This window comes from Bacillus rossius, chromosome 12, assembly GCF_032445375.1.
Source record: "Bacillus rossius redtenbacheri isolate Brsri chromosome 12, Brsri_v3, whole genome shotgun sequence".
Lineage (NCBI taxonomy): Eukaryota > Metazoa > Arthropoda > Insecta > Phasmatodea > Bacillidae > Bacillus > Bacillus rossius.
In genome coordinates this window covers 39,596,321-39,613,471 of record NC_086339.1, presented here as the reverse complement: position 1 = coordinate 39,613,471, position 17,151 = coordinate 39,596,321, and the positions used below count along the sequence as shown (strand labels likewise).

Genomic DNA, 17,151 nt, shown 5'->3' with positions numbered 1-17,151 from the left:
CTTCTGGCCGGCAAGCTGTAGTTCTTAAGAGGGCCGCTTAGATCAGCGAGTCTCAGGCACGACTGAGTATCCAGTGGACGCTCGTTCCCAGCCATCTCCGCGCTTTTCTGTCCACCCTCCCCTCTTAAGGGATACGGAACTTGGGGGAACTCTCTCGTGTGTGGAAAGAAGGCTTCCCGTGGCTGGTCCCTCGTGTGTCCTGATGGTTCCACGGCTCGACCGCTGGAGCGCGCCGCTGCGCAGGGCCTTCCACGACTCGCTGGTGGCGCTGGACCCGGCCTTCACCAGCGGCCGCCAGCTGGACGCCGCAGAGTTCCTCACCAGGCTGCTGGAGTACCTCGGCGCGGGCCCAGTCTCCAGCAACCTGGAGTTCGTGCTGGAGACCCGCGCGTCGTGTCCGAGGTGCGGCGAAACCACGTTGATCACATTTCAAAACAGCTCATATAATTACTGTCATCCATATCAAATGTACAAATTTATCTATTTACAATTTAAGTGCTTTTCAACAGTCAAAGCCTTTTAAAGAAGCAGGTTCGTGTCAGTGAGGCGGGATGCGATGATAAGCGCGACGCTCGCTGGTGCATCTAGCGCGGTGTCTCCTCTGGACTGGCGCGCAGTCTTCTCGTCGTCACAGGATAACTGTGAAGTTTGAGCGGTGACCGTAACAGTCTGTTGCTGAGAAATGAAGATGAAGGTGTAATGCAAGTCCCTTCAGTGCTTTCAACAATCTGTACCGGTTGTTTTACGCCTGAAAATTACTCTGAACACATGCGTTTTAGCCATTTTAATTCTTCTGAAAATACAGTTTAAATACTTAATCCAAAATATAAAGTACTTTTCGGGCCTCGGCGAACTCTTAAATGCTTTTCGTAAGCAGACCCCACTCGTATATCTTGAGTAGTTATCAAATCACGTTGTTTTTCCTGAAGATCTGCGCACCGTGTTTGTGCCCGGGTAGGAGGAACGCTTGCACATTTGTGTATTTGCGCACTTGCACACTTGTTTACTTGCCCACTAGCGCACTTGCGCACTTTCAAATGCGCGGTTGTTTCTTGGGGGTGACGCGTCGATCCATCCCCACTCCGGGGCCGTTGACGCGGTAGATGATCGCTGGAGCAGCCTTGCGCGGGCTCCACGTGGTGGCGTGCGGCTCAGGTTTAATCATGCACTACTGTAAGAATAGGCTGGTCACGGCGGTAGGGACCCGCCTGCGCCTGACACCACCCTGACTTAAAGGAATATTAGGCAGAGGGCTATATTTGCAAGAAAATTATTTTCTTTCAAGTATGTATTATTCTAATAACTTGTGTATTGTTAAACAGTGTACATCACAAATGAAATAACTTTTACACGAATAAATAATTTGTAGATTCTTTAAATAAAAATAGCGTAATATTTTTTTCTTGTACATTTAAAAAATCTTGCACAAATTACAATTAAATATTATTTTAAATAATTTCTAAACTTGAAGCTTGCACGTAATTAGGTAGCTTATTCAGCTTAACTAAATGTCCACATGGATGTGTGGAGTCCGCAGTAGGTATCTAGCATGTGAAACTGACAATATGGAATACGAATAGGACCTAGCTCAGTGCTACTTTGTTGAGCCACAGTCGATCACACCTACTCTTCGATAAAGAAATATTCACGCTTCTTAGTTGGACCCAACATATTTACACGTTCGTGGGCTTGTAACTATAATATGGTGTATGATTTAGTTTATCAAATAGTAATTCGTTACAAATAATTACCCATGTCAAATGAAGCGTGAAAAGCATTATACCAGCAAAAATATTTCGTTACACAGCTAAAACAACACTCACATAACACTGCGTTGTTTAACAATACTGACTTTTGACTAGATGCATTCACACACCAGCTTTCTGTTTAATCTAGTGAATTGTAACCAATGTGTAAAAAAAGAGAAATATGAATTAATAAAACATGACATTAAATGAGTTAGCGATTGTCCTTGGAATATTTACAAATTAATGGTCTCAAATTCTGAACCTCAAGATTCATACAATTTCATACAACTTTAAATGAAATAAAAATTTAACCCCTGAACTTAATAACTTAAATAATTATACATATATATATACATATATATAGAAGCATAGGTCCAGTGGCAGAAGTAGGAGAGTGTAATCGGAGCCGGATGTCTGCCATTTTTGATTGCGAAGTCCCGGCCACCATTGAGGGTTGTCGTAGAACAAACTTCGTTAAAATTTACACAAAATTGGCCAAAATGACTAAAAATTTCCTATTTTAAGGAATAACTTTCCATTGGAACAAAAAAATAACTCAAAATTAAATTTTTTTCCATTTCCAAGGAAACATTCTCAACAAAGATTTTAAATTCTGATACCTCAAAGTGATTTTTGCCTTTAAATGGACTAGACGTCCCGAGAGAGTCCTAGGAAACCCCCTGAGGTGCAGGTGTTGCCGGTGTGTATGCTTCAGGTGCTCCAGGAGCTGCCTCAGCGAGGAGGTGCACAGGATGCTACTCCTCGGAGTCGCCGACGCCAGCCAGGAAGTCCACCTGCAGGCTCTGGTGGAGTCGTACTTCACCGCAGAGGCCCGGCGGTGCGAGGACTGCAGTGCCGAGTGCAGGGGCCGCACTGCCTTCAGAGCGCTGCCCAGGTAGGCCGCACTGCCTCCACACAGCTGCCCAGGTAGGCCTGACTGCCTTCATAGAGCTGCCCATGTAGGCTGTACTGCCTTCATAGAGCTGCCCTTGAACTTCTCAAATACCACTACTACGTTCACAGTTTACCTCTTTAGTCTTCAATTATATAATATTTCATGTTTTCGTGCGCAATTTGTAGCTGTGAAACATCTTTAGGCCTATGTTCAACCGTCATAACTTAGGTGCGGCATTCTGCTGCTGCAATTCGCCTTTCGCCTACATTATGCAATCACTAAACGGCCCTTCAGGTTCAAAGCAATCTACAGGGCTGGTGAGAAAAGAAGACACTAATATAAAATAATTATTGTGGGCCTTTTTACCCAACTAAATCGTTATACATTTTACATTACATGAATATAATCCCTTTCATCTTAAAGGTCTGCCTCTGGTTTATGTAAGTTTGTGGACGGATCCCACCTTATTATCGTCTTGTTACGGGCGCCCGTTGCGTAGGTTATGTTACGACCCATACTGCTGTCGGTGATGTCACCCACCTTCGGTCCCCCAATCGGACTGTTCCTTGTCGTGACATTGTCTTGGCGTGACCGTAAACTCCTTCACAGCAGCCCTTGGCGTCACCCTCTCGATTATATGAAACAATAACACGTTTATTGTGGTCACGCAGTCCACTCTTAAGGTAGTGGACCTGACGAATTGACCGCCGTCCCGGGATCGTTGGATGTGGATAGTTTTGTAACTATGTTGGCACGAGCCTGATCTCGGCATGAATCTTCCTTGCACACCAGCCCGCCTCGGCCACCATGTTCTCAGTGACTATCCAAGACATCCCGAAGGCTTCCTCAGCATGTTAGGTATACTGTGTCCGTCAGCACCACACAGCACCACAGCACCCGAGCGCTCATACACCTTGGTCACCAGCTGCTACTGCCGCGCGCAATGCCTGACGTCACTAGGCTGGCGTAACTTTCAAACAGGAGTCAATTTCATCATGTCAAATGTAGTTATAAGACAAGAGGAAAGCCACTCTTCAAAATAACGGAAGGAATTTTTATCACTGCACGTACCTAACCCGAACATGACAATGCACAGTTACGCACAGCCATCCAATGAAGAGTCCAACTGGCAAGATGTTTATTTTTGCAGGTTCCTCATCATACAGCTGAAGCGGTACGTTATGCAAGATGGCGTTGCACAGAAGATTTGCCAAGCTGTTAGAATCCCTTCAAATCTCTTCATGCAGAAATCGTATAGTAATGCGTCATATCAAAGTGCACATCAGCAAAGCTCGCCGAAAACAAGGCAAGTGACACTGCAAATAAAATTGAAAACATTTATGTACATTCTAGTTTAAGGTTCTTGGTGACTGCGATTACTAAGGCATCACACTCATGCAGTGAGCATCCTTTGTTAAACTCAGACTCCTGCACATTTGATGAAGCATGCTGTAGTAGTGGATGTTTTGTCGTCTTTAAGTTGTAATGTAAGCTAGCTTGCACACTAAAGGCCCCGACACACAATTAGTTCTGTCAGTTCGTACTAAGTTTTCTCGGGGTATCTCCTATTTGCCCTTGCTCTGTTGTTGATACACTGGGAAAGCCCGACTGCTCTTCCTGTTGTTACCTTCAGAAGAGAAAACCATTACATAATCTATTTCACATAACAGTCGTGAAAAATATAATTTTTAAAAGACTCAATTTCAGAACGAAATGATAACGCTATCTAAAAAAAAAAAACAATAATACAAGATACGTATTATGAAATGTGTATTAGTTAAGTTTCATTAATATGTTTCAGTTGAAACTGATAGTGATGACTGTGATGAATTAATATCTGCATTTTACTGGTAATAAAAATAGTGACTAAAAATGTTTCATAACTTAAAACCAATAAATACACAACATTTTGTTGTTTATTTTTATGTCAAAATCAGTTTTAAAAGAAGAGAGATTAGTCTTGTTGTTTTTAATTAACTACAATAGTACAATTTTGATTTTGGTAGATGATTAGTTTTTACAATTAAATATTTTTTAAGAAGCATGTCTAGGAGCATTACTCAGATAAACACAAATAAATTGGCAAGAATTTGTATTTTTAACATGTACCAATGTCAGTAGCCTAAATTAAAGGAAAGTCGAGAGATGCAAGATCAAGTAAAGTGAAATCAATGTCTTCCTATCTAGTATATATTAGTGCAAATTTTGTGGTCAATAAATAACAATATTTAATCTTCATTTAACAAAAGATAAAATTCTGGTGATATGTTATGTTTAAATGCTAAAAGGTTTTATATTTTTATTGGCATATTGGTGTTATTTTGGTTTTATTGCAATTCCCTATAAAATCTGGTGACTATATATTAATTTACTAATGCGTACTTCACCATTTCATGGTTATGATAACCATGAGATAGAGAGGTGGTTCCTATATATGATATCCTCGTCTATAATTCTCAAATATATCAGAAGGTTTCAGCACATCACTCATCTCTACACTTAAAAAAGTTATGATGAAATAATATTTTGTAGGGGTTATTATTGCAGCTCAAAGCAACAAAAAATGTATCATTTACTCATCCAAACCAACACGCATATCAACTGAGTATGCAGAAATAAAAAGCCACCACCTTCTGGGAATGCAAATGTAGATTTTTAATACAAATAAAAATTGTAATACTATATGTTTTAACTTCTATCATAAAGAATAAAAATTATTTTCGTTCCATCTATTATTGTGTTGTTGTTAATCTGTAATTAGTAAAGTTAATAGTGCAAGCCCTAATAATTTGTTAAGTAGCTCGTAAAATATTCCCATGTACATTTTGTAAACATTTTCACAGGAATATTAATACAAATTTGTTTTGTTTTTACTTAGTTCATCAGAAGCATTCCCAGACACTGCTGCCCAATCAAACATGGTAAGTAAGTTACATATTTTCCAGTAATGTACATCAGTGACCTCTTAATTTAGCAAACTTAACAGCTAAACAATGTATTAAGCCTCTAAATAATTAATCTTTTAATTGAATGTTTAATAGGCGACTTTATATTTTGTTTGACCTATGGCTGCCCAGTCACTAAAATCAGGTATTGATGATTTCGAAGGAAAAAAATATTTTCTCATTATTTTGCATGTTCTCAAATATTGTGATGCACAGTGTTTTTATCGAATATAAGTAATAGCAATACATTATACATGAGCATTGGTACAGTTAGGTTGATGTCCTGCCATTATTAAATTTGTAGAGAATGGGGGGAAAAAAAAGTGAGGAAAAGAATTTGTGTTTCAAAAATCCTTGCATTAACTAAATTTAAATACCACAGAATATTTTAATTTAATAATCGCTTTAACATTACAAAGATGATAATAGTATTTTATCTTCAATAGCTATAATGAATGGATGAAATATACAGGATATGATAATAAATCAAATTGTTGTCTTTAAAAATGTATTCAAGAAATAGTCGCAAATGTTTAGAAATCTTCGGAGCAATCCACTCGTGCATCTACACATCTCCCCAGGCACGGTGCGCGCCCTGCAAGGCTCGAAAGGATCTTCGGTCTGAGGGCGTCATTACGTCTTGGAGCGCCTCGTTGCTGTAAACACTGTGTCCTCTGAGGGCGGGCTTCATCATCGGCTGTATGGGGACTGGGGCAACGTTGCCAAGTCGTGACTCGCCAGGAACTCTCGTACGGATAGAGTGGTGTGGCTGTGAGCTTTTTTGTGAGTGTCTACTTAGCGGCGATTTCCTGTCGCATGCGAAGGATTTTTTTTCTCAGTCTTTCTAGAACATGTAGTAAGCAGCGTTGATGGGCCGTGCTGGAGATACAAACGCATGTTGGACCACGCCCTTAGCATCGAAAAAGACAACCACAACTTTTGACTGGCTTATTCTTGCCCTTTTTGTTTGGGGACGGCGGGGTGTGCCTTGAGGACTCTGCGCTTTGTCTCCAGGACGAACTCAAATGCCCATTTTTTTTTCCACATGCGTGTTTATGTGCATTATACACGTAGCTATTCCTCCTCATGCGATCGGAATTATCGTAATGCTCGAAAGTGTTTACCCTCTCAGTAAAGAAGTTTCACTTCAAAAATAAAGCCCAATTTTGACACGTTCCGAAAGTTCATTCACGATCATCACTCGACTGGTCTTTAGCTCGTCTGTAAACCTTTGGGGACCAGATTGGCGTACACCTTTCGCATGTTGAGATCGTTTATCATGATGGCGTGCATAGTGGCTGTTTGCTATGATGGCATGCATAGTGGCTGTCATGATGGTGTGCATAGTGGCTATTTTAAGGTTCAATGTCTGTGGATCATTCAAACGTTCGGGGGTCAGAGTTCAACAAATCAGCACATGAGTCACATTGTCGTTGGTGTAGCTGGTTGATGGTCGTCTATAGCGGGGGGTTTCACTCACCTCTTCCCGACTCCCTTAGACATTTTCAACCACCATGAAACCTGTGAAGGCAATAGAGCAGAGTCCCCTGCGGACTTGCTGGATCAGTTGTTTGCTACCGATATAACTTTTGCTGTGTTTGACGCATAACTTCATCGCGTGCCGTTGTTCGATTGTTCAGTCCATCGCGCGTCGTGACAGGGTCTTTGAGACGAGTTTCACAAAATTATACTATACTGACGCAACCACTGTTTGGAGCAGACCTACCTTGGGCGTGTTTTGAAGCCAAGCGTCCGCCGTCTATGCCAAGCGTTTCGAATGCGCTTCGGCTTACAGTCTGTTCACAATAAAATCACTTGCATTACTTTATGAACAGGGCCTGTAAGTTCATTAAAATATATATATATATATTTCCCTTTGCAAAAATTTTTTTCCTACAATTGGCAGATACTTATTTTTTGTCCCTATTTCCAGCCCTTTGAACATTCGTTGTCGAGTAGCTGATACAGGTTGTAACACTGCAGATGTATGTACCTATTGGGTACACTGCACACAACGTGTACTGGTTTTCCTCCAAGAACAGAAAGTACATCATCCAGGGGCATTTCCCTCTAACAATTAATGTTGGCACAGTTATTCCTGCCAGGGATAAACTTTCTACTGTAGCATGTGGTTGAGACGCAACTCTTGACAGTTTTATTTTCTGGGTGGTCATGTTGCTTTGCGTTGTGACATGGAAAAATATTTCAACTGTCGACACATGCTATGTTCAATAAAGGGAGAAATTGGGGTAGGCTGTATCGGGACATTGCCGCTAGTTTTTGACGTGAATACGTCATGTAATTGTGAACTACAAATAAAGACGGTAGTTCCAATCAACTTCTTGTAATTTCAATATAATTGTTATTTTTGTTACAGTCTCAAATTGTACTAAAACGCTGTTGATTGCGATCGGCGAAACCTGCACTCTTACCAGGCCAGACGACGTCCGCCATCTTGGCTTTCTTCCTCTCAGTGCAGTCTGGTCCATTAGGCAGCCAGGTCACGCCTTTTGGGAAACAGCACAAGCTGTTCTTTCTTACAGTCGTCGTTTCTTGTAATTCCGATTGTTAATAATTCGATAAACGCATCAACATTTTAACTTATTCGCAATATTCTTCGTTATTTCGTTTTACAGGTGAAATTTTTTTTTTTTTTTTTTACTTTTCAAACGTGGTTTCAATAGTTAAATATAAGTAGTATGATTTGTGGGCTACATACATGATGTATTTCTTACGGGACAACAGCTTTGCAAGATTTCGTTGGTTTTCTCCGCGTGCTCCTAGTTGTTCCAGGCTATATTTGGCTGGTTTTCTCCGTAAGCTCCTGGTAATTCCTATCGAGAATACCTTTGGTACTCTCTGTGATATCCAAGTTATTGCTGAGAAAACAATCGCTGCAAACATTTTCTTCCTTTTTTGACATGCAGTTGATTTCAGTGTTTCATTTAATCAGTGAATTCCTGTTAATTGAATTAAAACGGACGCAATATATCATATTAAAAGAGTTTTAACGATTTTTTCTTTCTTTTCTAAAAAAAAAAAAAAAACCTTTCTCTTTCTACCACTTTCGTCGGGTTTTACCCATTAGCGAACCTGAACAAGATTTTCCATTAATATATTTTATGTAGCAGTTTGGAAGTTATTTTTACAAAATCACTCTGTTATCATATCTATAAAAATTTTTGAACATATATACACACACTTAATTTAATTGATGGTTTTGGGGTTTATAATAATGAAACAAAAAAAACTATATAAATATTTTCCGGAAGTCGAACCATGGTAATGGCTACAATAAGTAGTTTTATTTTTCTTTCTAAATTTAACTAAAACGCATATGATGCATTTCACAGTTTGAAACACACGGGAGGTCCCTAGATATTGGCCTCATTTCAAGACGTTGTAATGTTTTTTCAGTTGTTTATTCCTAGGATTCCCACTACATTCCACGGACGAGAACTCCTGGTGATGAATACAGCTACAGATTGATGGGGACAGTCATCCACCATGGCTCAAGCCTACACTCAGGTGAGACAACTTAACTAAACTTTCCCAGTGAATTTAAGAACTTGTTGGTAACGGTTTGGTGTATGAAAAAAATGGGGGGAGGGTTAGCTAAAGGAGTGGCTCGATTCAGAAAGTTAATTGTGTTTGATTGAAGAAGCCAATCTACATTGGACTTAATAGAGCATACAAGTTGTTGTTTACACCCTTTAATTTCTTAAGCAAGCCTCCTATTTCAGGTCTTACATGTCGAGTTGGTTATTTCATTATCTTGTCGCTGATGTTAATAAAGAGACTATTCTGTACATTTATCACGATTTTGTGTTTCATCCCAAATTTTGTCACCAGATGTAATATACTTAGTTATTTCTGAAATGTTGAAGGTCACGCAAGTGATCCAAAAGGCCCACACACGCGATCAGTCCGAACTGACGGTTCGGACTTATCAGTCGGAACTGATGGACTGACAAACCGATGGCGCCCCATCAAGTCAGACTGTGGTCCCAAGAGCCCTCAGTCCGAACTGCCTTGTGTGGGAACAGCGTCTTGCCAGTCCAAACTGTCAGTCCAACAGTCCATCAGCAGGGTGTCGTGGCAGAAATCTTGGTTTATACTCTTTGGTTGCTTGGCTTTTTTTTAAACTAAAAGTGCAACTGCGACATCCAAAGTGTCTTCCATATCTTATATGATGAAACGGTACCTCCAACAGCAACCACAAGACTTATCGTGTGTGGGGGAAGGCTTCAGTTCAGTCCAAACTGTGATTTCGGACTGTTCGGTCCGAAGTGAGCAACTGGACTAATCGTGTGTGCAGAGGACCTCAATGCAGTCCAAACTGTCGGTCCGGGCTGAGCATTCCGAACTGGAAACTGGACTGATCATGTTTTTGGGCCTTAATGTCTGTTGATAAAAATTGAGACAAAGCATAAAAAAAAAAACTTCAATCGACATCTAAATAACAGTAGCGATAAAATTAAATAATCCACATGACGTGTGAGAGCGATCCCCTAAGAATTTAAAAGCGACTGGACTCGGAGAGAGTTACATTGTATTTCAAGTAAAACATCATAACTATAAAGTGCAAGTAGTCTTGCTATTAGTTGACGTCAGCCGGGGCTTCGCCCCACGAGCCTGATCATCCTCCGTTCCCTTTCCCACCCCCTTTCCTACCCGGCATTTGTGTCGTAACGTACGTAGCCGTGTGCGATTCAAACTGCGCGCCACGAACTACAGCAAGAGGGCGCTTAGACGCAGTGCGCCGCACCCCTAAGTATGCTAATTATTATTGTAACCCTTTTTCTTTTATTCTTTTGCCCCAGTGTCTTGTTGCAGTTGAATCATGTGTTTCTCCAATTTAAATATTACAATTAAATATAAAACTATAGACGTTGCCCGGGCGGACCCGAATAGGCACGGACTTGGACGAGGGTAGAAATGTTTTAGAATAATTCTTAATAACTACGTAAACATTAATGTATTTTAAATTGCCAGTAATTTCTATATAATTATTAATGTAATATACTATTTACTTAACTTTCGCCGGGGCACGGAATCGCAGAGTGTGTAACGGTCATTGTGTTCGGCGCGAAGGGCGCCATGTTGCCACCTGCAAACCATGATCTAGAGGTGGGTTGTTACAGCAATTTTCGGTATCTGATCCAACCTGATACTGATACAGCATTGTACCATGTTACAAGTCTCTGATACTTCTGTATCAGACGGTCCCAGGAGGAAATAAAGCTCCGCGTACGCAGACCGTGCGACCGGAAGGAGAATCTGATACATTATTTATCACGCCTGGTAATTCTCTACCTCTGATACTCTCATGCCCGCCTGATACAACCAGTATCAATCAGTTCAACATTCACTGCAGTTCGTCCTGGCCGTGTATCACCATGTTGCGGGCTGTCATGCTTTGTAGTTAGTATCTTTATAGTGAAATAAGGAATGGATAAGTGCACGAAAAAGACTTCATTTGTGTGGAATTTTTTCACGGAAAATAATGAGTTTGCTAATTGTAATTTGTGTAAACAAAAACTGAGTTATAAATCATCGACTAATCTGAAGAAACATTGATATAGTATGCTCACTAATGTACCTATCTGTTTTTTTTTTATTTTTGATAAATTCGTGAATTTTTAATGTATAAAAACACTAGTTACTAATTGTTTTCGAAAAAAGAAAGTCCATATGTTGATTACATCTGTTATTAGTGTCAACTGAGAATTTATTTGCATTTTCATAGCTGTTAGGTGCACAAATATAAATATTATATCTTGTATTAATGTACTTTTTAATATTAAAATTTCATTAGTTTTATTATTGAACGAGACGGTGCACGCACTGCGCACTGAGCGTACTTTGAAATACAACCAATACAAGAAAATTACACTGCAGCAAAATGGCTGTATAAGTAATTCTTGGACCAGCACATATCATAAAAAAACCTACAAATATATACATGACAAAACAAACACCATCACTGCATTCTTTAAACCGGTAATTGTTTTTATAAAACTGCATCATGTACGTTAGTCTTTATTCAGAGTCTGATTCTACAAGATTGGTTTGAAGGTTAATTGTTGCATTGGTTTTGTGTTCTGCAAGCCTCTTTGAAGAATGTGTCTAATTTAATATTCGACTTAGCTTCTTGAAAACTAGTTTTGTGTTTATATGTATTTTTGTGTGTGAAACACACAGACTTGTTTGCATTTATCAAACAGATATTGCAACAGATACAGTAGCTAATACCTTTATTATTGTTTTAGGTATAAAAATAATGAAAATTATAAAAAAACTAGAATTGTTGGAATTCATTATTTAAAAACCCAGAAACCCAAACACCATTGGAAAAACCCAGATCTGGGTGGAAAAACCCATGAGTGGCAGCCCTGCTTGTAACAATATCGCTTTGCGCCTCTCCTTCAAGGCTTCAACGCCTTCCCCTGCGCTTCCTCCCCTACATTCTTTCCCTTCTTTATCCCTTATTCGTCGTTCCTGCTCCCTCCCCTTTCACAAGCTCCGCCCAAGTGACCGTCATCTGCGATCGGGTACTGCGCTCATTGGCCGTGGTGTTGTTCCAGGTGAATTCTGAACTGATACTAAAGTCTCTGATACTTTTCAAGTGTACTCGTTTGCCGTTCCTGATACAGGCGCGTATCAGTGACAAAGTATCAGGTTGATACTTTTCGACCCACCTCTACCATGATCTCATCCCAGTCTCCTTCTACAGCCGGCCGAGAGCGGACGTCTCTATCGACACCCCGAGGACATCACCGTTGAGTCACTGAGTAATAATTCCATAGTTTAATTTATTCGAATCCCTTTCTTTCATCCTCGGGGCCTCTCTCGGTCGGAGGGACTGTTTAAATAATTAATATTAACTCCTCGGAGTTTTTAATATCACCATCGTAATACGTAACGACTTGGGGCGGCCACGTGCGTGGTCCGCCTCTTCACCTAAGCCGATTCGTGCCCCGGGCATTTTTATCAGTTGTACCAGTGAAGGAACGTGTACGGAAATAAATCGTGAGTACAATAAACTAATTAACTGTGTTACGTGTCTTTGTGTTCGGGGGACCACGTGGGACCCCAACCTGGTCGGCGGCGTGTGGGACGCCCTGAGAGCCCACTGCGTGGTAGAAGCGTGCCCGACGCTGAGAGCGGGCTTAGGTAGGGTCGAGAGCGGCGCGTTCAATATCCAGAGGGCCAAGTATCTCGCCGCACACGGGCCACGTAACGCCCTGGGTTAGAGTCTCTCGCCGGGTCCACGTGCCCACTCACGTGGTGGCGCCCACTCATTTGCTCCGATAATTTCTCCATAACACCGTACGCCCTCATAGTGTACAGTTTTGAATTATTTTTGTCTTTTACATTTCTATAGTTGTAAAACTTTCGTTCAGCCAGTGTAAGGCCTGTTCCACAATGGCACGGAAACGGAACAGACGGAAACGGAGACGAAAACGGAGTATTGTTCCGTTCCGTCCGTATTTTTCTCGTTCTACAATACACGGATCCGTAAGAAATCTTGGCCAATAAGAAAGAGCGAGCGTGACGTAACTGAAAACTACGAGTATCAAGTGAACTACCTGTTAAATCGAAATGCATGGTTGTTAACTTGGTAATATAGTAAGTCGATTTTTTTTTTTTTGCGTTGTGGCGGTGGTAAAGTAGTCCTTCTCCGTCTTCTCATATAAAGCAGGTATATCTTTAACCATGAAAATTAAATGTTCATCAAAATTCGTCATGATGAAACCCACGTGCACAATTAAAATTTCATAACAAATCTTGTTTTGTTGTTCACGCATAAAAAAGTAGTCGAAAATACGGAAACCAACATTAGTCAAAACTAATATCTTAATTAACATGAACGCGCAACTGTAGCTTGACAACTGCAGTGAATAAATAACGTGCTCCTATTGGTCTAACGGAGTAACGTAAACGGAAGACTTCAGCACTGCTGAGCAGGTCCGTGCGGGTCCGTCTCCGTTTGCGTGCTATTGTAGAGGCTCTGTTCCCTGAAATCCGTCTTCGTTTCAGTGTTCCGTCTCCGTTTCCGTGTCATTGTGGAACGGGCCTAAGAGGTGTTCTTGTTTTCTTCTATAATTTTCTTAATATTATTTGACAAATGTACTACGATCAAACAAAGAATGCACATCTTGAAAGACACTGTACAAAGGATGAAGGTTTATTTATAAAAGATATTAAACATACAATATTGATTAGCAGAGCACAGTATCATGTCATAATGTCTAAAAACAATTATCCTTAAAATGATTCAAAATATTGATGTAATATAACAAATCTCTTACCGTGTTGGTTTCAGGGTATTATCTCCATACAAAAAACCCTACCTTAGGTTAATAAAATTGAGGAGGTTGCTAATTGACCACACATGGTTCAGTAAAAGTAGTATTTGGGGTGAAAATTGCCACACAAGAATAACCATAACCAGAGAGCTGTAGCCTTTGAATTTTTTAGGAAGCTTTTAACCATGATCCATACATAAAATTTGTGCTGAATACATTAAAAAAGTATCTCAACCTATTTCTTCATCCTTGTGTATCCATCATAAAAATAATGTAGGATTTAAATTTATAAGCATAAACTGCTTGTCTTATTTCTTTCTTCTACATGAATTTATAGGTTAAGTCATAACACCGTTTACAGATTATATTTATTTTTATGAATTTGCAGCAAACAAATAGCACATTACAAAAAAAAATCTTATTTCAGAATCGTCAGTAAAATTGCTTGCTGATCATAGATAAGTCTTGTGCCAAAATGCTACGCATTGCTTACGGCTTCGCAAGAGACTACCGGCCTCGCTGAGAACTGTCGTATCTCCGTAACCAAACAATAACAGACTGTTCCAAAAAAAATTATTCTATTTTTTTCTCTTTACGTATTACCAATTGAATTTAGTTTTATATTGAACTGCTCCTTAAATAACATAGCATTTACTAAATGAATTTATTTTTGGTAGCAAATAAGCATTAATACGTAAATAACTACAATGTGTCTTTTTAAGATAGGTGATGTTTTTGTAGACTTGTAAGTAGTTGTTATGTAGCGCAAAGCTCAGTCAAAACCACCTCTGAAATTTAAAGTGTATTTGTTATTAAGTGTTAGATATGTGTTCAAAATTAAACATCATTTTCTTTAGTTTTACAATTAATATTGTTTGAATGCGTAACTGCCTTGGACCCGCGCTGTTCCAAGGCCACTACGTAGCAGACGTGTACAGTTGGCAGCAGGGAGCGTGGTACCACTACAACGACAGTTCCGTCTCGCCGATTACGGAACAGGAGGTCCTGGGCTGGGACAGACAGCGGAACAGTTACATCCTGGTCTACCTGTCCAGGTGAGACTCGGCAACAGTTCTACCACCACACTGCCACTAGTTGCACTTGCTTTCACTACACAACTCCGCTCAGCTCTTACATGCTCGTCGAATAAGAACATTTCTGCAAAACCTACTAAATTACACAGATTAAAAAAAATGTAAATACGTTTTTGATGTGGAATTAAATTAACAGTGCAGTGTGTTGGATACAGTTTTTATAAGGAGTTTTTTTTTCTTTGGTTATATAAAGAGGTTCACTATAGTTTTTATAGTTTTATAGTAGTATACAGTAAATTAATAATGTGTGTAAATACAGCACTAACTCATTTCAATGTTATCATCAGTCTCATGGCCAGGGGACAGGTACGTACGTGGGTAAGGACCCATCCCTTCCAGGATTAAAAAAAAATAACAAGCGAAGACATCAAAAAAATCATAGCAAATAAGCTACACACTTATAGATTATTTTATAAGGATTATTGTAATACTTAGTGGGCCACAATAATCTATTACCTCCTCAATACAGCCCAACATGCCTTGTACACAAAAACCACAGGAATTGTGTTCCCAAATTGTCCATACTTAATGCCAGTTTGCAAGTCTTCATACATTGACATGAGTGTTCCATGTATTTAATAAGTTAATAACATTAGTATGAATGTATTTATGACTTGTTTTAAAGAAATCATCAAATAACTGACTTAGTTACTAAGTATTAAAAAAAAAACAACAATTAAAAAACAACCAAAATATGAAATGTTCGGTTTCTCCCAGCAAAATCGTTACTTACCTAAATTTCTACTTGTACAGGTTGGAGTACTAAAAGTTTGCTACTCCCTAAGAATTTATTTAAGTGAAACGCTAAGTTTTGTTTTAAAATTCAGTTAATAAGGGGAAAAAAAATTGATATAATGGACCTCCTTCAAATCCTAGCTATGGCCTTGTTTACATTTTACATGGAGTTTGAAATATTCTATTTACTATTTTTAATGGTTTTATTCCTCCTTGACAATCAAAAGTACAGAGAAATCATGGAACTGACTTCACTTTTCTTATTTAAAACTTATAAAATGTAAATATTGATCATTTTGTTTGAAGTGATGAGACTCTCTGTCAATATTTTTTTTTTCAGCCTAGATGCCCGGAACTGTGCGAGGGAGTAAGGAATAACCTGAATAATTGAAGAAATGGCACATTCTCTGATAAAGTTGTTAAATATGCTACAGAGGTTTATGTTTAAATATATTTTTTTTATATTTATTAAATTTACTGTCAAAGTATTGTTCTTGGAGCCTGCTCCACTTCATATCCATGTCCTCTTGGCACTATTAGTTTATGGATTAGCAGCAGTCAAAAACCACACAATTACATAAATGTGGATAAAACACACGATAGAATATAATCATGTTCAAATACATTTTCTTGCACATTCATATGAATTTTATGGTGCTGAAATCAATAGCAGTAAAGTGCAAGGTTTTAACAAGCTATCTTAAAACTTCTATTTCGACCACACCGAATCAAAGTGCATGCTTGGAAAACTCCGGTTGGAACCACAAGTCAAAGGAAGCTGTCTCTTTGAACGTGTAACTAACTACTGTATCTTACTCGCTGTCAGTTAGCTATTTTTCAAAATGGCAAAAATAAAACTGCTTCTGAACATGAATAATGGGTACTTCAAACTACAATGAGTGCCATTTGGTACATGCAATATCATTTATTTAGAGCATATAAAAATAATAAAACTGATAAACTCATTAAATACCTGTAAGAAAAAAAAGGAAATATAATGTGGCTACCAAGTTCATGTGTACACCCATTCTTCACATTTTTAATCACAACCAAACGAATTCTACCATTTCTCGTAATAGGCGTGCTTCAGTTTTGCATGTAAAAACCATGGAGGTATTAGTCCTAACTCCATGGTCAGAAGCTACTACATGGATTCATACCTCCATGCATTACAAACACAGCTGGCTTTGTCGAGGCATGTCGTAAAGGCTGGGTCACACCGTGCAGTGTGTCAATGTGACCAGTCGCAGAGTGACACCATCCATGGTTTGTGGGGTGGTGCCTTGTACAAGACATTGTTCTACAACTGGAAACATCACATTGTAAATTTCTTCAAAAGACAGTGCTAAGAGGTAATGGATTGATTGCAAAGTGACGTACATTGAGGTCAAAAGAGACGATTGTATGAATAGGAGGGTGAAA

The 17,151-nt window shown here is 39.3% G+C and overlaps 1 protein-coding gene across 2 annotated transcripts in view; it reads left to right on the top strand.

The window, feature by feature from the left end:
* The window catches only part of LOC134537871 (uncharacterized), a 33,356-nt gene extending 16,958 nt beyond the window's left edge, over window positions 1–16,398 (top strand). Inside the window, exons 4-10 of one of the 2 annotated variants that reach the window (XM_063378764.1) lie at window positions 244–402; window positions 2,464–2,643; window positions 3,794–3,949; window positions 5,522–5,564; window positions 9,020–9,116; window positions 14,814–14,955; window positions 16,070–16,398. In XM_063378764.1, the coding sequence (XP_063234834.1) occupies window positions 244–402; window positions 2,464–2,643; window positions 3,794–3,949; window positions 5,522–5,564; window positions 9,020–9,116; window positions 14,814–14,955; window positions 16,070–16,100 (808 nt within the window). In that variant the 3' untranslated portion in view covers window positions 16,101–16,398. The remainder of the gene's footprint in view (window positions 1–243; window positions 403–2,463; window positions 2,644–3,793; window positions 3,950–5,521; window positions 5,565–9,019; window positions 9,117–14,813; window positions 14,956–16,069) is intronic. The other variant, XM_063378763.1, reaches the window with a different exon arrangement.
* Window positions 16,399–17,151: the final 753 nt, after the last annotated feature.